General features: G+C 43.7%; 1 protein-coding gene across 1 annotated transcript; it reads left to right on the top strand.

Moving 5' to 3' along the window:
- The first annotated feature begins 335 nt into the window (after window positions 1-335).
- LOC124029221 (kelch domain-containing protein 1-like) lies at window positions 336-16,790 on the top strand. Its single transcript, XM_046341002.1, has 11 exons — window positions 336-464; window positions 630-742; window positions 10,565-10,649; window positions 10,737-10,820; window positions 12,255-12,335; window positions 12,527-12,585; window positions 12,696-12,805; window positions 12,938-13,010; window positions 14,210-14,309; window positions 14,407-14,459; window positions 16,275-16,790. The coding sequence occupies exons 1-11, from the start codon at window positions 360-362 to the stop codon at window positions 16,393-16,395; spliced, it is 984 nt and encodes a 327-aa protein (XP_046196958.1). The 5' UTR covers window positions 336-359; the 3' UTR covers window positions 16,396-16,790.
- The last annotated feature ends 447 nt before the right edge of the window (window positions 16,791-17,237 follow it).

Genomic DNA, 17,237 nt, shown 5'->3' with positions numbered 1-17,237 from the left:
TCTATAGTATTAGACTGGTCTATAGTGCTGCACTGGTCTTATCTTCAGTTTGACCCCAGAATGTGACATCTACCCCCAAGCCAAATGTTCATTAAGGCTTATCTCTGTTGCTTGGAACAGAGCTAAGTGTATTGTGTAGTGTATTGTGTAGTGTATTGTGTAGTGTATTGTGTATTGTGTAGTGTATTGTGTATTGTGTAGTGTATTGTGTATTGTGTAGTGTATTGTGTAGTGTATTGTGTAGTGTGTAGTGTATTGTGTATTGTGTAGTGTATTGTGTAGTGTATTGTGTAGTGTGTAGTGTATTGTGTATTCATAGTTGGTTTATTCATTTTGTCTTCTGAAGGGAAACGTGTCAAATGTCAGGAGAGATCCCGCCCCCCATGTCAGGCACCTGCAGCTGCTTTCTAATTGGCCACATGTACATATTCGGAGGATATGATGACACGGGACAGACCAATCAGGTGAGCTAGCTCAACAGAAACTGTAGTTCCCCTGATATGCAACTATTTTTTCTGAGCTTATTAATCATTATTAAGGCTTCCGTTGTTAGGAGACGGTTCAGATGGGTGTCGAACTCTAGCTTCAGAGACACGTGTGTTACATTCTGAAAAGATGTGTGCTTGTAGCTTTACCGTGTCAACCTCCTGGATGGGGACTACAGATGGAAGAACGTGAAAGCTGAGAGTGGCTCTCCTCCTTCACCCAGAGATAAGCTGTGCTGCTGGGTTTTCAACAACAGGTCAGTGACATATAACATTAGAATGCAACGTCAATGCCCATTGCAGTATTGCTACAAACAGGAAGACAGTCAGTGACTGGAAGTTCAAATGACACATTTTTTAATTCTGGGAATATTCTGTAGATTCTGGCAATTAGAAGCATTCTAGCCAATGCTAGCTAGCCTTCCATTCTGTGCAGTGACTGGAAGTCTACATGTACAGAAAATATTTTGTGATTCTGTGACCTAATTTGAGAATTTTCCATTCTGTAGGGTCACCTACTTTGAGAATCTTCCATTCTGTAGGGTCACCTACTTTGAGAAGCTTCCATTCTGTAGGGTCACCTACTTTGAGAATCTTCCATTCTGTAGGGTCACCTACTTTGAGAAGCTTCCATTCTGTAGGGTCACCTACTTTGAGAAGAAGCTTCCATTCTGTAGGGTCACCTACTTTGAGAAGCTTCCATTCTGTAGGGTCACCTACTTTGAGAATCTTCCATTCTGTAGGGTCACCTACTTTGTGAATCTTCCATTCTGTAGGGTCACCTACTTTGTGAATCTTCCATTCTGTAGGGTCACCTACTTTGTGAATCTTCCATTCTGTAGGGTCACCTACTTCCATTCTGTAGACCTATCTTCCATTCTGTAGGGTCACCTACTTTGTGAATCTTCCATTCTGTAGGGTCACCTACTTTCTTCCATTCTGTAGGGTCACCTATCTTCCATTCTGTAGGGTCACCTACTTTGTAGAATTTGTGAATCTTCCATTCTGTAGGGTCACCTACTTTGTGAATCTTCCATTCTGTAGGGTCACCTACTTTGTGAATCTTCCATTCTGTAGGGTCACCTACTTTGTGAATCTTCCATTCTGTAGGGTCACCTACTTTGAGAATCTTCCATTCTGTAGGGTCACCTACTTTGTAGGGTCACCTACTTTGAATCTTCCATTCTGTAGGGTCACCTACTTTGTGAATCTTCCATTCTGTAGGGTCACCTACTTTGTGAATCTTCCATTCTGTAGGGTCACCTACTTTGTGAATCTTCCATTCTGTAGGGTCACCTACTTTGTGAATCTTCCATTCTTCCATTCTGTAGGGTCACCTACTTTGTGAATCTTCCATTCTGTAGGGTCACCTTTTGTGAATCTTCCATTCTGTAGGGTCACCTACTTTGTGAATCTTCCATTCTGTAGGGTCACCTACTTTGTGAATCTTCCATTCTGTAGGGTCACCTAATCTTCCATTCTGTAGTGAATCTTCCATTCTGTAGGGTCACCTACTTTGTGAATCTTCCATTCTGTAGGGTCACCTAATCTTTTCTGTAGGGTCACCTACTTTGTGAATCTTCCATTCTGTAGGGTCACCTACTTTGTGAATCTTCCATTCTGTAGGGTCACCTACTTTGTGAATCTTCCATTCTGTAGGGTCACCTACTTTGTGAATCTTCCATTCTGTAGGGTCACCTACTTTGTCATTCTGTAGGGTCACCTACTTTGAGAATCTTCCATTCTGTAGGGTCACCTACTTTGTGAATCTTCCATTCTGTAGGGTCACCTACTTTGTGAATCTTCCATTCTGTAGGGTCACCTGCTTTGTGAATCTTCCATTCTGTAGGGTCACCTACTTTGTGAATCTTCCATTCTGAGGGTCACCTCTTTGTGAATCTTCCATTCTGTAGGGTCACCTACTTTGTGAATCTTCCATTCTGTAGGGTCACCTACTTTGTGAATCTTCCATTCTGTAGGGTCACCTACTTTGTGAATCTTCCATTCTGTAGGGTCACCTACTTTGTGAATCTTCCATTCTGTAGGGTCACCTACTTTGTGAATCTTCCATTCTGTAGGGTCACCTACTTTGTGAATCTTCCATTCTGTAGGGTCACCTACTTTGTGAATCTTCCATTCTGTAGGGTCACCTACTTTGTGAATCTTCCATTCTGTAGGGTCACCTGCTTTGTGAATCTTCCATTCTGTAGGGTCACCTACTTTGTGAATCTTCCATTCTGTAGGGTCATTCTGTAGGGTCACCTACTTTGTGAATCTTCCATTCTGTAGGGTCACCTACTTTGTGAATCTTCCATTCTGTAGGGTCACCTACTTTGTGAATCTTCCATTCTGTAGGGTCACCTACTTTGTGAATCTTCCATTCTGTAGGGTCACCTACTTTGTGAATCTTCCATTCTGTAGGGTCACCTACTTTGTGAATCTTCCATTCTGTAGGGTCACCTACTTTGTGAATCTTCCATTCTGTAGGGTCACCTACTTTGTGAATCTTCCATTCTGTAGGGTCACCTACTTTGTGAATCTTCCATTCTGTAGGGTCACCTACTTTGTGAATCTTCCATTCTGTAGGGTCACCTACTTTGTGAATCTTCCATTCTGTAGGGTCACCTACTTTGTGAATCTTCCATTCTGTAGGGTCACCTACTTTGTGAATCTTCCATTCTGTAGGGTCACCTACTTTGTGAATCTTCCATTCTGTAGGGTCACCTACTTTGTGAATCTTCCATTCTGTAGGGTCACCTATCTTCCATTCTGTAGGGTCACCTACTTTGTGAATCTTCCATTCTGTAGGGTCAGGGAATCACTGTAGGGTCTACTTTGTGAATCTTCCATTCTGTAGGGTCACCTACTTTGTGAATCTTCCATTCTGTAGGGTCACCTACTTTGTGAATCTTCCATTCTGTATTCTGGGTCACCTACTTTTCTGTAATCTTCCATTCTGTAGGGTCACCTAATCTTTTCTGTAGGGTCACCTATCTTCCATTCTGTAGGGTCACCTACTTTGTGAATCTTCCATTCTGTAGGGTCACCTACTTTGTGAATCTTCCATTCTGTAGGGTCACCTACTTTGTGAATCTTCCATTCTGTAGGGTCACCTACTTTGTGAATCTTCCATTCTGTAGGGTCACCTACTTTGTGAATCTTCCATTCTGTAGGGTCACCTACTTTGTGAATCTTCCATTCTGTAGGGTCACCTACTTTGTGAATCTTCCATTCTGTAGGGTCACCTACTTTGTGAATCTTCCATTCTGTAGGGTCACCTACTTTGTGAATCTTCCATTCTGTAGGGTCACCTACTTTGTGAATCTTCCATTCTGTAGGGTCACCTACTTTGTGAATCTTCCATTCTGTAGGGTCACCTACTTCCATTCTGTGAATCTTCCATTCTGTAGGGTCACCTACTTTGTGAATCTTCCATTCTGTAGGGTCACCTACTTTCCATTCTGTGAATCTTCCATTCTGTAGGGTCACCTACTTTGTGAATCTTCCATTCTGTAGGGTCACCTACTTTGTGAATCTTCCATTCTGTAGGGTCACCTACTTTGTGAATCTTCCATTCTGTAGGGTCACCTACTTTGTGAATCTTCCATTCTGTAGGGTCACCTATCTTTGTGAATCTTTTCTGTGAATCTTCCATTCTGTAGGGTCACCTACTTTGTGAATCTTCCATTCTGTAGGGTCACCTACTTTGTGAATCTTCCATTCTGTAGGGTCACCTACTTTGTGAATCTTCCATTCTGTAGGGTCACCTACTTTGTGAATCTTCCATTCTGTAGGGTCACCTACTTTGTGAATCTTCCATTCTGTAGGGTCACCTACTTTGTGAATCTTCCATTCTGTAGGGTCACCTACTTTGTGAATCTTCCATTCTGTAGGGTCACCTACTTTGTGAATCTTCCATTCTGTAGGGTCACCTACTTTGTGAATCTTCCATTCTGTAGGGTCACCTACTTTGTGAATCTTCCATTCTGTAGGGTCACCCATACTTTGTGAATCTTCCATTCTGTAGGGTCACCTACTTTGTGAATCTTCCATTCTGTAGGGTCACCTACTTTGTGAATCTTCCATTCTGTAGGGTCACCTACTTTGTGAATCTTTTCTGTAGGGTCAATCTTCCATTCTGTAGGGTCACCTACTTTGTGAATCTTCCATTCTGAATTCTGTCACATTCCATTCTGTAGGGTCACCTACTTTGTGAATCTTCCATTCTGTAGGGTCACCTACTTTGTGAATCTTCCATTCTGTAGGGTCACCTACTTTGTCTTCCATTCTGTAGGGTCACCTATTTGTGAATCTTCCATTCTGTAGGGTCACCTACTTTGTGAATCTTCCATTCTGTAGGGTCACCTACTTTGTGAATCTTCCATTCTGTAGGGTCACCTACTTTGTGAATCTTCCATTCTGTAGGGTCACCTACTTTGTGAATCTTCCATTCTGTAGGGTCACCTACTTTGTGAATCTTCCATTCTGTAGGGTCACCTACTTTGTGAATCTTCCATTCTGTAGGGTCACCTACTTTGGAATCACCTACTTTTGTGAATCTTCCATTCTGTAGGGTCACCTACTTTGTGAATCTTCCATTCTGTAGGGTCACCTACTTTGTGAATCTTCCATTCTGTAGGGTCACCTACTTTGTGAATCTTCCATTCTGTAGGGTCACCTACTTTGTGAATCTTCCATTCTGTAGGGTCACCTACTTTGTTCTTCCATTCTGTAGGGTCACCTACTTTGTGAATCTTCCATTCTGTAGGGTCACCTACTTTGTGAATCTTCCATTCTGTAGGGTCACCTACTTTGTGAATCTTCCATTCTGTAGGGTCACCTACTTTGTGAATCTTCCATTCTGTAGGGTCACCTACTTTGTGAATCTTCCATTCTGTAGGGTCACCTACTTTGTGAATCTTCCATTCTGTAGGGTCACCTACTTTGTGAATCTTCCATTCTGTAGGGTCACCTACTTTGTGAATCTTCCATTCTGTCACCTACTTTGAATCTTCCATTCTGTAGGGTCACCTACTTCTTCCATTCTGTAGGGTCACCTACTTTGTGAATCTTCCATTCTGTAGGGTCACCTTTGTGAATCTTCCATTCTGTAGGGTCACCTACTTTGTGAATCTTTTCTGTAGGGTCACCTACTTTGTGAATCTTCCATTCTGTAGGGTCACCTACTTTGTGAATCTTCCATTCTGTAGGGTCACCTACTTTGTGAATCTTCCATTCTGTAGGGTCACCTACTTTGTGAATCTTCCATTCTGTAGGGTCACCTACTTTGTGAATCTTCCATTCTGTAGGGTCACCTACTTTGAATCTTCCAATCTTCCATTCTGAATCTTCCATTCTGGGTCACCTACTTTGTGAATCTTCCATTCTGTAGGGTCACCTACTTTGTGAATCTTCCATTCTGTAGGGTCACCTACTTTGTGAATCTTCCATTCTGTAGGGTCACCTACTTTGTGAATCTTCCATTCTGTAGGGTCACCTACTTTGTGAATCTTCCATTCTGTAGGGTCACCTACTTTGTGAATCTTCCATTCTGTAGGGTCACCTACTTTGTGAATCTTCCATTCTGTAGGGTCACCTACTTTGTGAATCTTCCATTCTGTAGGGTCACCTACTTTGTGAATCTTCCATTCTGTAGGGTCACCTACTTTGTGAATCTTCCATTCTGTAGGGTCACCTACTTTTCCATTCTGTAGACCTATTTGTGAATCTTCCATTCTGTAGGGTCACCTACTTTGTGAATCTTCCATTCTGTAGGGTCACCTACTTTGTGAATCTTCCATTCTGTAGGGTCACCTACTTTGTGAATCTTCCATTCTGTAGGGTCACCTACTTTGTGAATCTTCCATTCTGTAGGGTCACCTACTTTGTGAATCTTCCATTCTGTATGGTCACCTACTTTGTGAATCTTCCATTCTGTAGGGTCACCTACTTTGTGAATCTTCCATTCAAATCAAATCAAATCAAATTTATTTATATAGCCCATTCTGTAGGGTCAGCTGATATCTCAAAGTGCTTCCAGAAACTGCCTAAAACCCCAAACAGCAAACAATGCAGGTGTAAAAGCACCTGGCTTTGGAAAAACTCCATTCTAGAAAGGCCAAAACCTAGGAAGAAACCCATTCTGTAGGGTCACCTAGGAACCGGGCTATTCTGGGGTGGCCAGTCCTCTTCTGGCTGTGGTCACCTACTAGAGATTATAACAGAAAATGACCAAGATGTTCAAATGTTCATAAATGACCAGCATGGTCAAATAATTTGGCAGAACAGTTGAAACTGGAGCAGTCAGCACAGTCAGGTGGACTGGGGACACCTACTTTGTGAATCTTCCATTCTGTCAGGTAGTCCTGGGGCATCTTCCATTCTCAGGTCCTCCTAGAGAGAGAAATTCTGAAAGAGAGAATTAGAGAATCATTTGTGGGGTGGCCAGTCCTCTTCTGGCTGTGCCGGGTGGAGATTATAACAGAACGTGGCCAAGATGTTCAAATGTTCATAAATGACCAGCATGGTTGAATAATAGCAAGGCAGAACAGTTGAAACTGGAGCAGGAGCATGGCCAGGTGGACTGGGGACAGCAAGGAGTCTTCATGTCAGGTAGTCCTGGGACATGGTCCATTCTGTAGGGCCCAGGCCAGTTGAAACTGGAGCAGCAGCATGGCCAGGTGGACTGGGGACAGCAACTTTGTGAGTCATCATGTCTGTAGGTAGTCCTGGGGCATGGTTCTAGGGCTCAGGTCCTCCGAGAGAGAGAAAGAAGGAGAGAAGGAGAGAATTAGAGAACGTCACACTTAGATTTACATTCTGTAGGACACCGAATAGGACAGGAGAAGTACTCCAGATAAACAAACTGACCCTAGCCCCCTACACATAAACTACTGCAGCATAAATACTGGAGGCTGAGACAGGAGGGTCAGGAGACACTGTGGCCCCATCCGAGGACACCCCTTTGGACAGGGCCAAACAGGAAGGATATAACCCCACCCACTTTGCCAAAGCACAGCCCCCACACCACTAGAGGAAATCTACAACCACCAACTTACCATCCTGAGACAAGGCTTCCATTCTAGCCCTACAAAGATCTCCATTCTGTAGGGTACAACCCAAAGGGTGAATCTTCCATTCAGGCCGACCACAACAGTGAATCAACCCATTCAGGTGACGGTCACCCCCCCAGGGAATCTTCCATTCTGTAGAGAGTCCCAGCAAGCCAGTGACTCAGCCCCCGTAACAGGGTTAGGGCAGAGAATCCCAGTGGAAAAAGGGTCACCTACTTTGTGGCAGAGACAGCAAGGGTCACCTCGTTGCTCCAGAGCTTTCCGTTCACCTTCCATTCCTGGGCCAGACTACACTCAATCATATGACCCACTGAAGAGATGAGTCTTCAGTAAAGACTTAAAGGTTGAGACCGAGTTTGTGTCTCTGACATGGGTAGGGTCACCTTCCATAAAAATGGAGCTCTATAGGAGAAAGCCCTGCCTCCAGCTGTTTGCTTAGAAATTCTTCAATTAGGAGGCCTGCGTCTTGTGACCGTAGCGTAATCTTCCATTCTGTATGTCACCTAGGACCAAATCAGAGGGTAGGTAGGAGCAAGCCCATGTAATGCTTTGTAGGTTAGCAGTAAAACCTTGAAATCAGCCCTTGCTTTGACTGTAGGAAGCCAGTGTTCCATTCTGAGGGCTAGCACTGGAGTAATATGATCAAATTTTTTGGTTCTAGTCAGGATTCTGTAGGGTCACCGTATTTAGCACTAACTGAAGTTTATTTAGTGCTTTATCCTGGGGTCACCTACTTTGGAAAATAGAGCATTGCAGTAGTCTAACCTAGAAGTGACAAAAGCATGGATTAATTTTTCTGCATCATTTTTGGACAGAAAGTTTCTGATTTTTGCAATGTTACGTAGATGGAAAAAAGCTGTCCATTCTGAAATGGTCTTGATATGTTCTTCAAAAGAGTCAGGGTCACCTAGTAACGCCGAGGTCCTTCACAGTTTTATTTGAGACGACTGTACAACCATTAAGATTAATTGTCAGATTCAACAGAAGATCTCTTTGTTTCTTCTGGGACCTAGAACAAGCATCTCTGTTTTGTCACCTACTTTAATAGTCCAAAGTTTGCAGCCATCCACTTTGTGAATCTTCCATGTCTGAAACACATGCTTCTAGCTTTTGGTGAATCTTCCATTCGTGTTTCATTGAAATGTACAGCTGTGTGTCATCCGCATAGCAGTGAAAGTTTACATTATGTTTCAATAACATCCCCATTCTGAGGTAAAATATATGTGAAAACAATAGTGGTCCTAAAACAGAACTTCCATTCTGAGGAACACCGAAATGTACAGTTGATTTGTCAGAGGACAAACCATTCACAGCGACAAACTGATATCTTTCCATTCAGATAAGACCTAAACCAGGCCAGAACATGTCCATTCTGTAGACCAATTTGGGTTTCCAATCTCTCCAAAAGAATGTGGTGATCTTCCATGGTATCAAAAGCAGCACTAAGGTCTAGGAGCACGAGGACAGATGCAGAGCCTTCTGTCCGGTGCCATCAAAATGTCATTTACCACCTTCACAAGTGCCACCTCAGTGCTATGATGGGGTCAAAACCAGACTGAAGCATTTCCATACATTGTTTGTCTTCAGGAAGGCAGTTCCAGTTGCTGCGCAACAGCCTTCTCTAAAATCTTTGAGAGGAATGGAAGATTTGATTTAGGCCGATAGTTTTTTATATTTCCATTCTGTAGGGTCACCTACTTTGTGAATCTTCCATTCTGTAGGGTCACCTACTTTGTGAATCTTCCATTCTGTAGGGTCACCTACTTTGTGAATCTTCCATTCTGTAGGGTCACCTACTTTGTGAATCTTCCATTCTGTAGGGTCATCTACTTTGTGAATCTTCCATTCTGTAGGGTCACCTACTTTGTGAATCTTCCATTCTGTAGGGTCACCTACTTTGTGAATCTTCCATTCTGTAGGGTCACCTACTTTGAGAATCTTTCATTCTGTAGGGTCACCTACTTTGTGAATCTTCCATTCTGTAGGGTCACCTACTTTGTGAATCTTCCATTCTGTAGGGTCACCTACTTTGTGAATCTTCCATTCTGTAGGGTCACCTACTTTGTGAATCTTCCATTCTGTAGGGTCACCTACTTTGTGAATCTTCCATTCTGTAGGGTCACCTACTTTGTGAATCTTCCATTCTGTAGGGTCACCTACTTTGTGAATCTTCCATTCTGTAGGGTCACCTACTTTGTGAATCTTCCATTCTGTAGGGTCACCTACTTTGTGAATCTTCCATTCTGTAGGGTCACCTACTTTGTGAATCTTCCATTCTGTAGGGTCACCTACTTTGTGAATCTTCCATTCTGTAGGGTCACCTGCTTTGTGAATCTTCCATTCTGTAGGGTCACCTACTTTGTGAATCTTCCATTCTGTAGGGTCACCTGCTTTGTGAATCTTCCATTCTGTAGGGTCACCTACTTTGTGAATCTTCCATTCTGTAGGGTCACCTACTTTGTGAATCTTCCATTCTGTAGGGTCACCTACTTTGTGAATCTTCCATTCTGTAGGGTCACCTGCTTTGTGAATCTTCCATTCTGTAGGGTCACCTACTTTGTGAATCTTCCATTCTGTAGGGTCACCTACTTTGTGAATCTTCCATTCTGTAGGGTCACCTACTTTGTGAATCTTCCATTCTGTAGGGTCACCTACTTTGTGAATCTTCCATTCTGTAGGGTCACCTACTTTGTGAATCTTCCATTCTGTAGGGTCACCTACTTTGTGAATCTTCCATTCTGTAATCACCTACTTTGTGAATCTTCCATTCTGTAGGGTCACCTACTTTGTGAATCTTCCATTCTGTAGGGTCACCTACTTTGTGAATCTTCCATTCTGTAGGGTCACCTACTTTGTGAATCTTCCATTCTGTAGGGTCACCTACTTTGTGAATCTTCCATTCTGTAGGGTCACCTACTTTGTGAATCTTCCATTCTGTAGGGTCACCTACTTTGTGAATCTTCCATTCTGTAGGGTCACCTACTTTGTGAATCTTCCATTCTGTAGGGTCACCTACTTTGGTGGATATGGTCACAAGACACTTGATGACATCATGGATGACCAAAGCTTCATCGTGGACACGGCATCATTGGTACATTTTTGCTTTTTGTTTATGACGGCGGCCAAACGTATGAATTACAACAACCATTTTCAACGTGTTCTATTGTGTGTTTTGTAGGAGCAGAACGTTGGTTGGGGATGGAACAATGAAGTGCACGTTTTTGATACAACACTAGCCAGCTGGAGGGAACCACAGAGCTCTGTAAGACAGACACACACTGTATGATTACATCGCACTCATAACTTCACTGGGTGGAACTTAGTGAGCTTGAAATGTCGCTGATGGAGCTATCCAATCGGTACCTGTTGTATAACTCAATCCGTTCCTACATTGTCAAGCTGGTGGTCGTGTGTGTTGGTGACGTAGAGGACCCTGGTTCAAGTCCAGTCAGAGGAGAGGTAGAGGACCCTGGTTCAAGTCCAGTCAGAGGAGAGATAGAGGACCCTGGTTCAAGCCCAGTCAGAGGAGAGGTAGAGGACCCTGGTTCAAGCCCAGTCAGAGGAGAGGTAGAGGACTTTGGAGAACTAGAGGAACCTGGTTCAAGCCCATTCAGAGGAGAGGTAGAGGACTTTGGAGAACTAGAGGAACCTGGTTCAAGCCCAGTCAGAGGAGACATAGAGGACCCTGGTTCAAGCCCAGTCAGAGGAGAAGTAGAGGACCCTGGTTGAAGCCCAGTCAGAGGAGAGGTAGAGGAACCTGGTTCAAGCCCAGTCAGAGGAGAGGTAGAGGACTTTGGAGAACTAGAGGAACCTGGTTCAAGCCCATTCAGAGGAGAGGTAGAGGACTTTGGAGAACTAGAGGAACCTGGTTCAAGCCCAGTCAGAGGAGACATAGAGGACCCTGGTTCAAGCCCAGTTAGAGGAGAAGTAGAGGACCCTGGTTCAAGCCCAGTCAGAGGAGAGGTAGAGGACCCTGGTTCAAGCCCAGTCAGAGGAGAGGTAGAGGACCCTGGTTTAAGCCCAGTCAGAGGAGAGGTAGAGGACTCTGGTTCAAGCCCATTCAGAGGAGAGGTAGAGAACTTTGGAGAACTAGAGGAACCTGGTTCAAGCCCAGTCAGAGGAGAACTAGAGGAACCTTGTTCAAGCCCAGTCAGAGGAGGAGTAGTGGACCCTGGTTGAAGCCCAGTCAGAGGAGAGGTAGAGGAACCTGGTTCAAGCCCAGTCAGAGGAGAGGTAGAGGAACCTGGTTCAAGCCCAGTCAGAGGAGAAGTAGTGGACCCTGGTTCAAGCCCAGTCAGAGGAGAAGTAGAGGACCCTGGTTCAAGCCCAGTCAATGGAGAGGTAGAAGACTCTGGTTCAAGCCCAGTCAGAGGAGAGGTAGAGGACCCTGGTTCAAGCCCAGTCAGAGGAGAGGTAGAGGACCCTGGTTCAAGCCCAGTCAGAGGAGAGGTAGAGTACCCTGGTTCAAGCCCAGTCAGAGGAGAGGTAGAGGACCCTGGTTCAAGCCCAGTCAGAGGAGAGGTAGAAGACTCTGGTCCAAGCCCAGTCACAGACACGTTTAGGGAGGCAGCACTATATGCTAAGCTAGCACAATGATACTGGTTATACATGAACTAATTTGTTATTTGCACACAAACAGCCAAGCAACAATTTGTCCTTCTGTACCTGTACTGTAAGTAGCTCTTTCTGACGACAGGGTCGTGCTCCTGCCCCCAGAGCTGCCCATGCAGGTGCAACACTTGGTCATAAAGGGTATGTCTATGGGGGCAGATTACTGGTGAGTACTCTGTTGAGTTGAACTCCTCCTCACGTTTTGTATTGCATTGATGCAGAGACACGGAAAACTCTAAAACATTGCTAAGATTAATGGGATCACATTGCTTACTGTACAGTCAAGTTTAATACTAGTTTTGTTGACCTGTTTTGGGATGTTCAGTGGTTTGCCCTTCCTTCTACCCTTCTCTTTAGGAAACCACACCAAGTGACATTCATTGTCTAGATCTAGAATCATGGACATGGTCTGAAATGTAGGTATTTATATTTCACTCTTTCAAATGATCATCTTTAAAACGTTCCAGTGTTTATCATAATAACAGCTTTGGTGTGTTTAACTGTTCCTTCCAAATGTCTTCTCCAGAGTGCCAACATCCACTGTGCCAGGGGGAAGGTCGTGGCACAGCCTCACTGCAGTATCTGATAACACTTTGTTTCTATTTGGTGGACTGAATGTGGACTGCAAACCAATGAGTAAGTCATTTACCCATTTACACCCAGTAGGATGAAATCCTTAACTCAGCTGTTACTCAACAATTTGACCCACCTAGAAAACCTTCTGTTCCATGGAGTTCTTTCTTTCTTGTATCTGTTGTGTTTCTGTAGGTGATAGATGGGTTTTAGATGTTGACACAAAGACATGGAGGGAGTTTGACCATCCAAACAACAACAAACCAAGGTAGTACAGTAGCTGACAGTTTAGCATCATGATAAATCTAGTTCCTAATCTGATTAAACTGGTATGACTGGTATGACTGGTATGACTGGTATAACTGGTATGACTGGTATGACTGGTATGACTGGTATGCCTGGTATGACTGGTATGCCTGGTATGACTGGTATGACTGGTATGACTGGTATAACTGGTATGACTGGTATGACTGGTATGCCTGGTATGACTGGTATGACTGGTATGACTGGTATGACTGGTATGACTGGTATAACTGGTATGACTGGTATAACTGGTATAACTGGTATGACTGGTATGACTGGTATAACTGGTATAACTGGTATAACTGGTATGACTGGTATGACTGGTATGACTGGTATGACTGGTATGACTGGTATAACTGGTATAACTGGTACTGGTATGACTGGTAACTGGTATAACTGGTATGACTGGTATGACTGGTATGACTGGTATAACTGGTATGACTGGTATGACTGGTATAACTGGTATGACTGGTATGCCTGGTATGACTGGTATGACTGGTATGACTGGTATAACTGGTATGCCTGGTATAACTGGTATGACTGGTATAACTGGTATGACTGGTATGACTGGTATAACTGGTATGACTGGTATGACTGGTATGACTGGTATAACTGGTATAACTGGTATGACTGGTATGACTGGTATGACTGGTATAACTGGTATGACTGGTATGACTGGTATGACTGGTATGACTGGTATAACTGGTATGACTGGTATGACTGGTATGACTGGTATAACTGGTATGACTGGTATGACTGGTATAACTGGTATAACTGGTATGACTGGTACTGGTATGACTGGTATAACTGGTATGACTGGTATGACTGGTATGACTGGTATAACTGGTATGACTGGTATGACTGGTATGACTGTTATGACTGGTATAACTGGTATAACTGGTATGACTGGTATAACTGGTATGACTGGTATGACTGGTATGACTGGTATAACTGGTATGACTGGTATGACTGGTATGACTGGTATGACTGGTATGACTGATACAACTAAAGCTTCAATCAGACCATTTCCATCTCATCTGAAGTCTGTAAGTGCAGATCAAGGAGTGAAGATAAATTAGCCTAAAATGTACAATGATTAAACGGAGGGCACATTCTCTGTACTTTGATTAAATCCCCCATTTCATTGACTTTCCTCCCCTGCAGGTTGTGGCACACAGCAAGCCAAGCAAAGGACTCTGACGTCGTTGTGTTTGGGGGTAGTTGTGACTACGTCCTCCTAGTAGGAACGTATGAGAATTTGACGGTATGACGATAGCCTTCAGCCAAATCATCCCAGTAGCCCTGGTTAAATGTAGAATCACTGACACTACAACTAACTGCTTGTTTTCACATGTTTTCAGGGCCACAGCAACGATGCACTTGTTTTCCAGACCCAGCCTTATCCTCTCTTTCGGTAAACTTTCTCATAATAATCACACATTTTATTTACCTCACATGTAATGTCCATTTCATCGTCCCTTAAAGTAAAAATCAGTTGTCGAAACAATAACAAACTGTTTTCCCCTGTTTTGGTACCACTATAGTTTTGGTATGGGGCTGGAGAGGGAGAAACCACTCACATGTATAGACAGAGCTATGGATGGAAGGACTGACCATTATAGTTTTGGTATGGGGCCGGAGAGGGGAGAAACCACTCACATGTATAGACAGAGCTATGGATGGAAGGACTGACCATTATAGTTTTGGTATGGGGCCGGAGAGGGAGAAACCACTCACATGTATAGACAGAGCTATGGATGGAAGGACTGACCATTATAGTTTTGGTATGGGGCCGGAGAGGGAGAAACCACTCACATGTATAGACAGAGCTATGGATGGAAGGACTGACCATTATAGTTTTGGTATGGGGCTGGAGAGGGAGAAACCACTCACATGTATAGACAGAGCTATGGATGGAAGGACTGACCATTATAGTTTTGGTATGGGGCTTTGTATAGACAGAGCTATGGATGGAAGGACTGACCATTATAGTTTTGGTAGGGGCTGGAGAGGAGAAACCACTCACATGTATAGACAGAGCTATGGATGGAAGGACTGACCATTATAGTTTTGGTATGGGGCAAGAGGGAGAAACCACTCACATGTATAGACAGAGCTATGGATGGAAGGACTGACCATTATAGTTTTGGTATGGGGCTGGAGAGGGAGAAACCACTCACATGTATAGACAGAGCTATGGATGGAAGGACTGACCATTATAGTTTTGGTATGGGGCTGGAGAGGGAGAAACCACTCACATGTATAGACAGAGCTATGGATGGAAGGACTGACCATTATAGTTTTGGTATGGGGCTGGAGAGGGAGAAACCACTCACATGTATAGACAGAGCTATGGATGGAAGGACTGACCATTATAGTTTTGGTATGGGGCAGGAGAGGGAGAAACCACTCACATGTATAGACAGAGCTATGGATGGAAGGACTGACCATTATAGTTTTGGTATGGGGCCGGAGAGGGAGAAACCACTCACATGTATAGACAGAGCTATGGATGGAAGGACTGACCATTATAGTTTTGGTATGGGGCCATAGAGGGAGAAACCACTCACATGTATAGACAGAGCTATGGATGGAAGGACTGACCATTATAGTTTTGGTATGGGGCCGGAGAGGGAGAAACCACTCACATGTATAGACAGAGCTATGGATGGAAGGACTGACCATTATAGTTTTGGTATGGGGCCGAGGGAGAAACCACTCACATGTATAGACAGAGCTATGGATGGAAGGACTGACCACTGGAGAGGGAGAAACCACTCACATGTATAGACAGAACTATGGATGGAAGGACTGACCATTATAGTTTTGGTATGGGGCTGGAGAGGGAGAAACCACTCACATGTATAGACAGAGCTATGGATGGAAGGACTGACCATTATAGTTTTGGTATGGGGCCGGAGAGGGAGAAACCACTCACATGTATAGACAGAGCTATGGATGGACGGACTGACCATTATAGTTTTGACCATGTTCTGAGGCAAAATGGTGTTTGTTTAAATTCACTTTGTTTACAAACAAACAAACATTGGAGTTAAACCAGATTATTTACTGGGGTCTGATGGGGTCTGACAGTTGAACTCAGCTCATGAGGAAGTTGATAAGTTATAGTCTTCAAGAAGCAATGGGTACATATCATTATTTTATATGTCCAAAAAATGGATACAGCATCTGCCGATTTCCACTTTAAACATGTTGCTTTGTCTTACAGGATATGTGTGGACTGCATAGCAAAGAATGTGAATAACTTCAAGATGCTTCAAAACCAGCTTCCATCTCTGCCCCGGAAACTACTGGAAGCTGTACAGAGGAGAACATCCAGAATTATATAATACATATAGTGCATTCAGAAAGTATTCAGACACGTTTCCCCCATTTTGTTATGTTACAGCCTTAATCTAAAATGGATTAAATTGTTTTTTCCCCCTCATCAATCTACACACAATAACCCATAATGACAAAGCAAAAATAGGTTTTTAGACATTTTTGAAAATGTATAAAACATATTTTTTTGTGAAATATCACATTTCCGAAAGTATTCAGACCCTTTACTCAGTACTATGTTAAAGTAATTTTGGTAACGATTACAGTCTCGAGTCTTAATTGGGTATGACGCTACAAGCTTGGCACACCTGTATTTGGGGAGCTTCTCCCATTCCTCTCTGCAGATCCTCTCAAGCTCTGTCAGGTTGAATGGGGAACGCCTCTGCACAGCTATTTTCAGGTCTCTCCAGAGATGTTCGATCGGGTTCGATCTGGCTTGGCTACTCAAGGACATTCAGAGACTTGTCCAACAGCCACTCCTGCGTTGTCTTGGCTGTGTGCTTAGGGTCGTTGTCCTGATGGAAGGTGAACCTTCATCCCAGTCTGAGGTCCTGAGTGCTCTGGAGCATGCTTTCATCAAGGAAAGGGGCGATACCTAGTCAGTTGTACAACTGAATGCTTTCAAATTAAATGTGTCTTCCGCATTTAACCCTACCCCTCTGAATCAGAGAGGTGCGGGGAGCTACCTTAATCGACATCCACGTCATTGGCGCCCGGGAAACAGTGTGTTAACTGCCTTACTTAGAGACAGAAAGACAGTGTTACCCTCGGGTTCTCTTTGTACTTTACTCCTTTCATCTTTGCCTCGATCCTGAATAGTCTCCCAGGTTTTCTCCAGACGTGACCCTTG

Source organism: Oncorhynchus gorbuscha, unplaced genomic scaffold (assembly GCF_021184085.1).
Source record: "Oncorhynchus gorbuscha isolate QuinsamMale2020 ecotype Even-year unplaced genomic scaffold, OgorEven_v1.0 Un_scaffold_5799, whole genome shotgun sequence".
In the NCBI taxonomy this organism is placed as follows: Eukaryota; Metazoa; Chordata; class Actinopteri; order Salmoniformes; family Salmonidae; genus Oncorhynchus; species Oncorhynchus gorbuscha.
The sequence above is the reverse complement of the archived record's forward strand: the minus strand, read 5'-3'. Positions and strand labels throughout refer to the sequence as shown.

Coding starts and splice junctions, on each gene's coding strand:
- LOC124029221 (XM_046341002.1), top strand. CDS start 360: ATGTCAGGAGAGATCCCGCCCCCCATGTCAGGCACCTGCAGCTGCTTT. Junction 10,650..10,736: donor TCGTGGACACGGCATCATTG/GTACATTTTTGC, acceptor TGTGTTTTGTAG/GAGCAGAACGTTGGTTGGGG. Junction 12,336..12,526: donor TCTATGGGGGCAGATTACTG/GTGAGTACTCTG, acceptor CCTTCTCTTTAG/GAAACCACACCAAGTGACAT.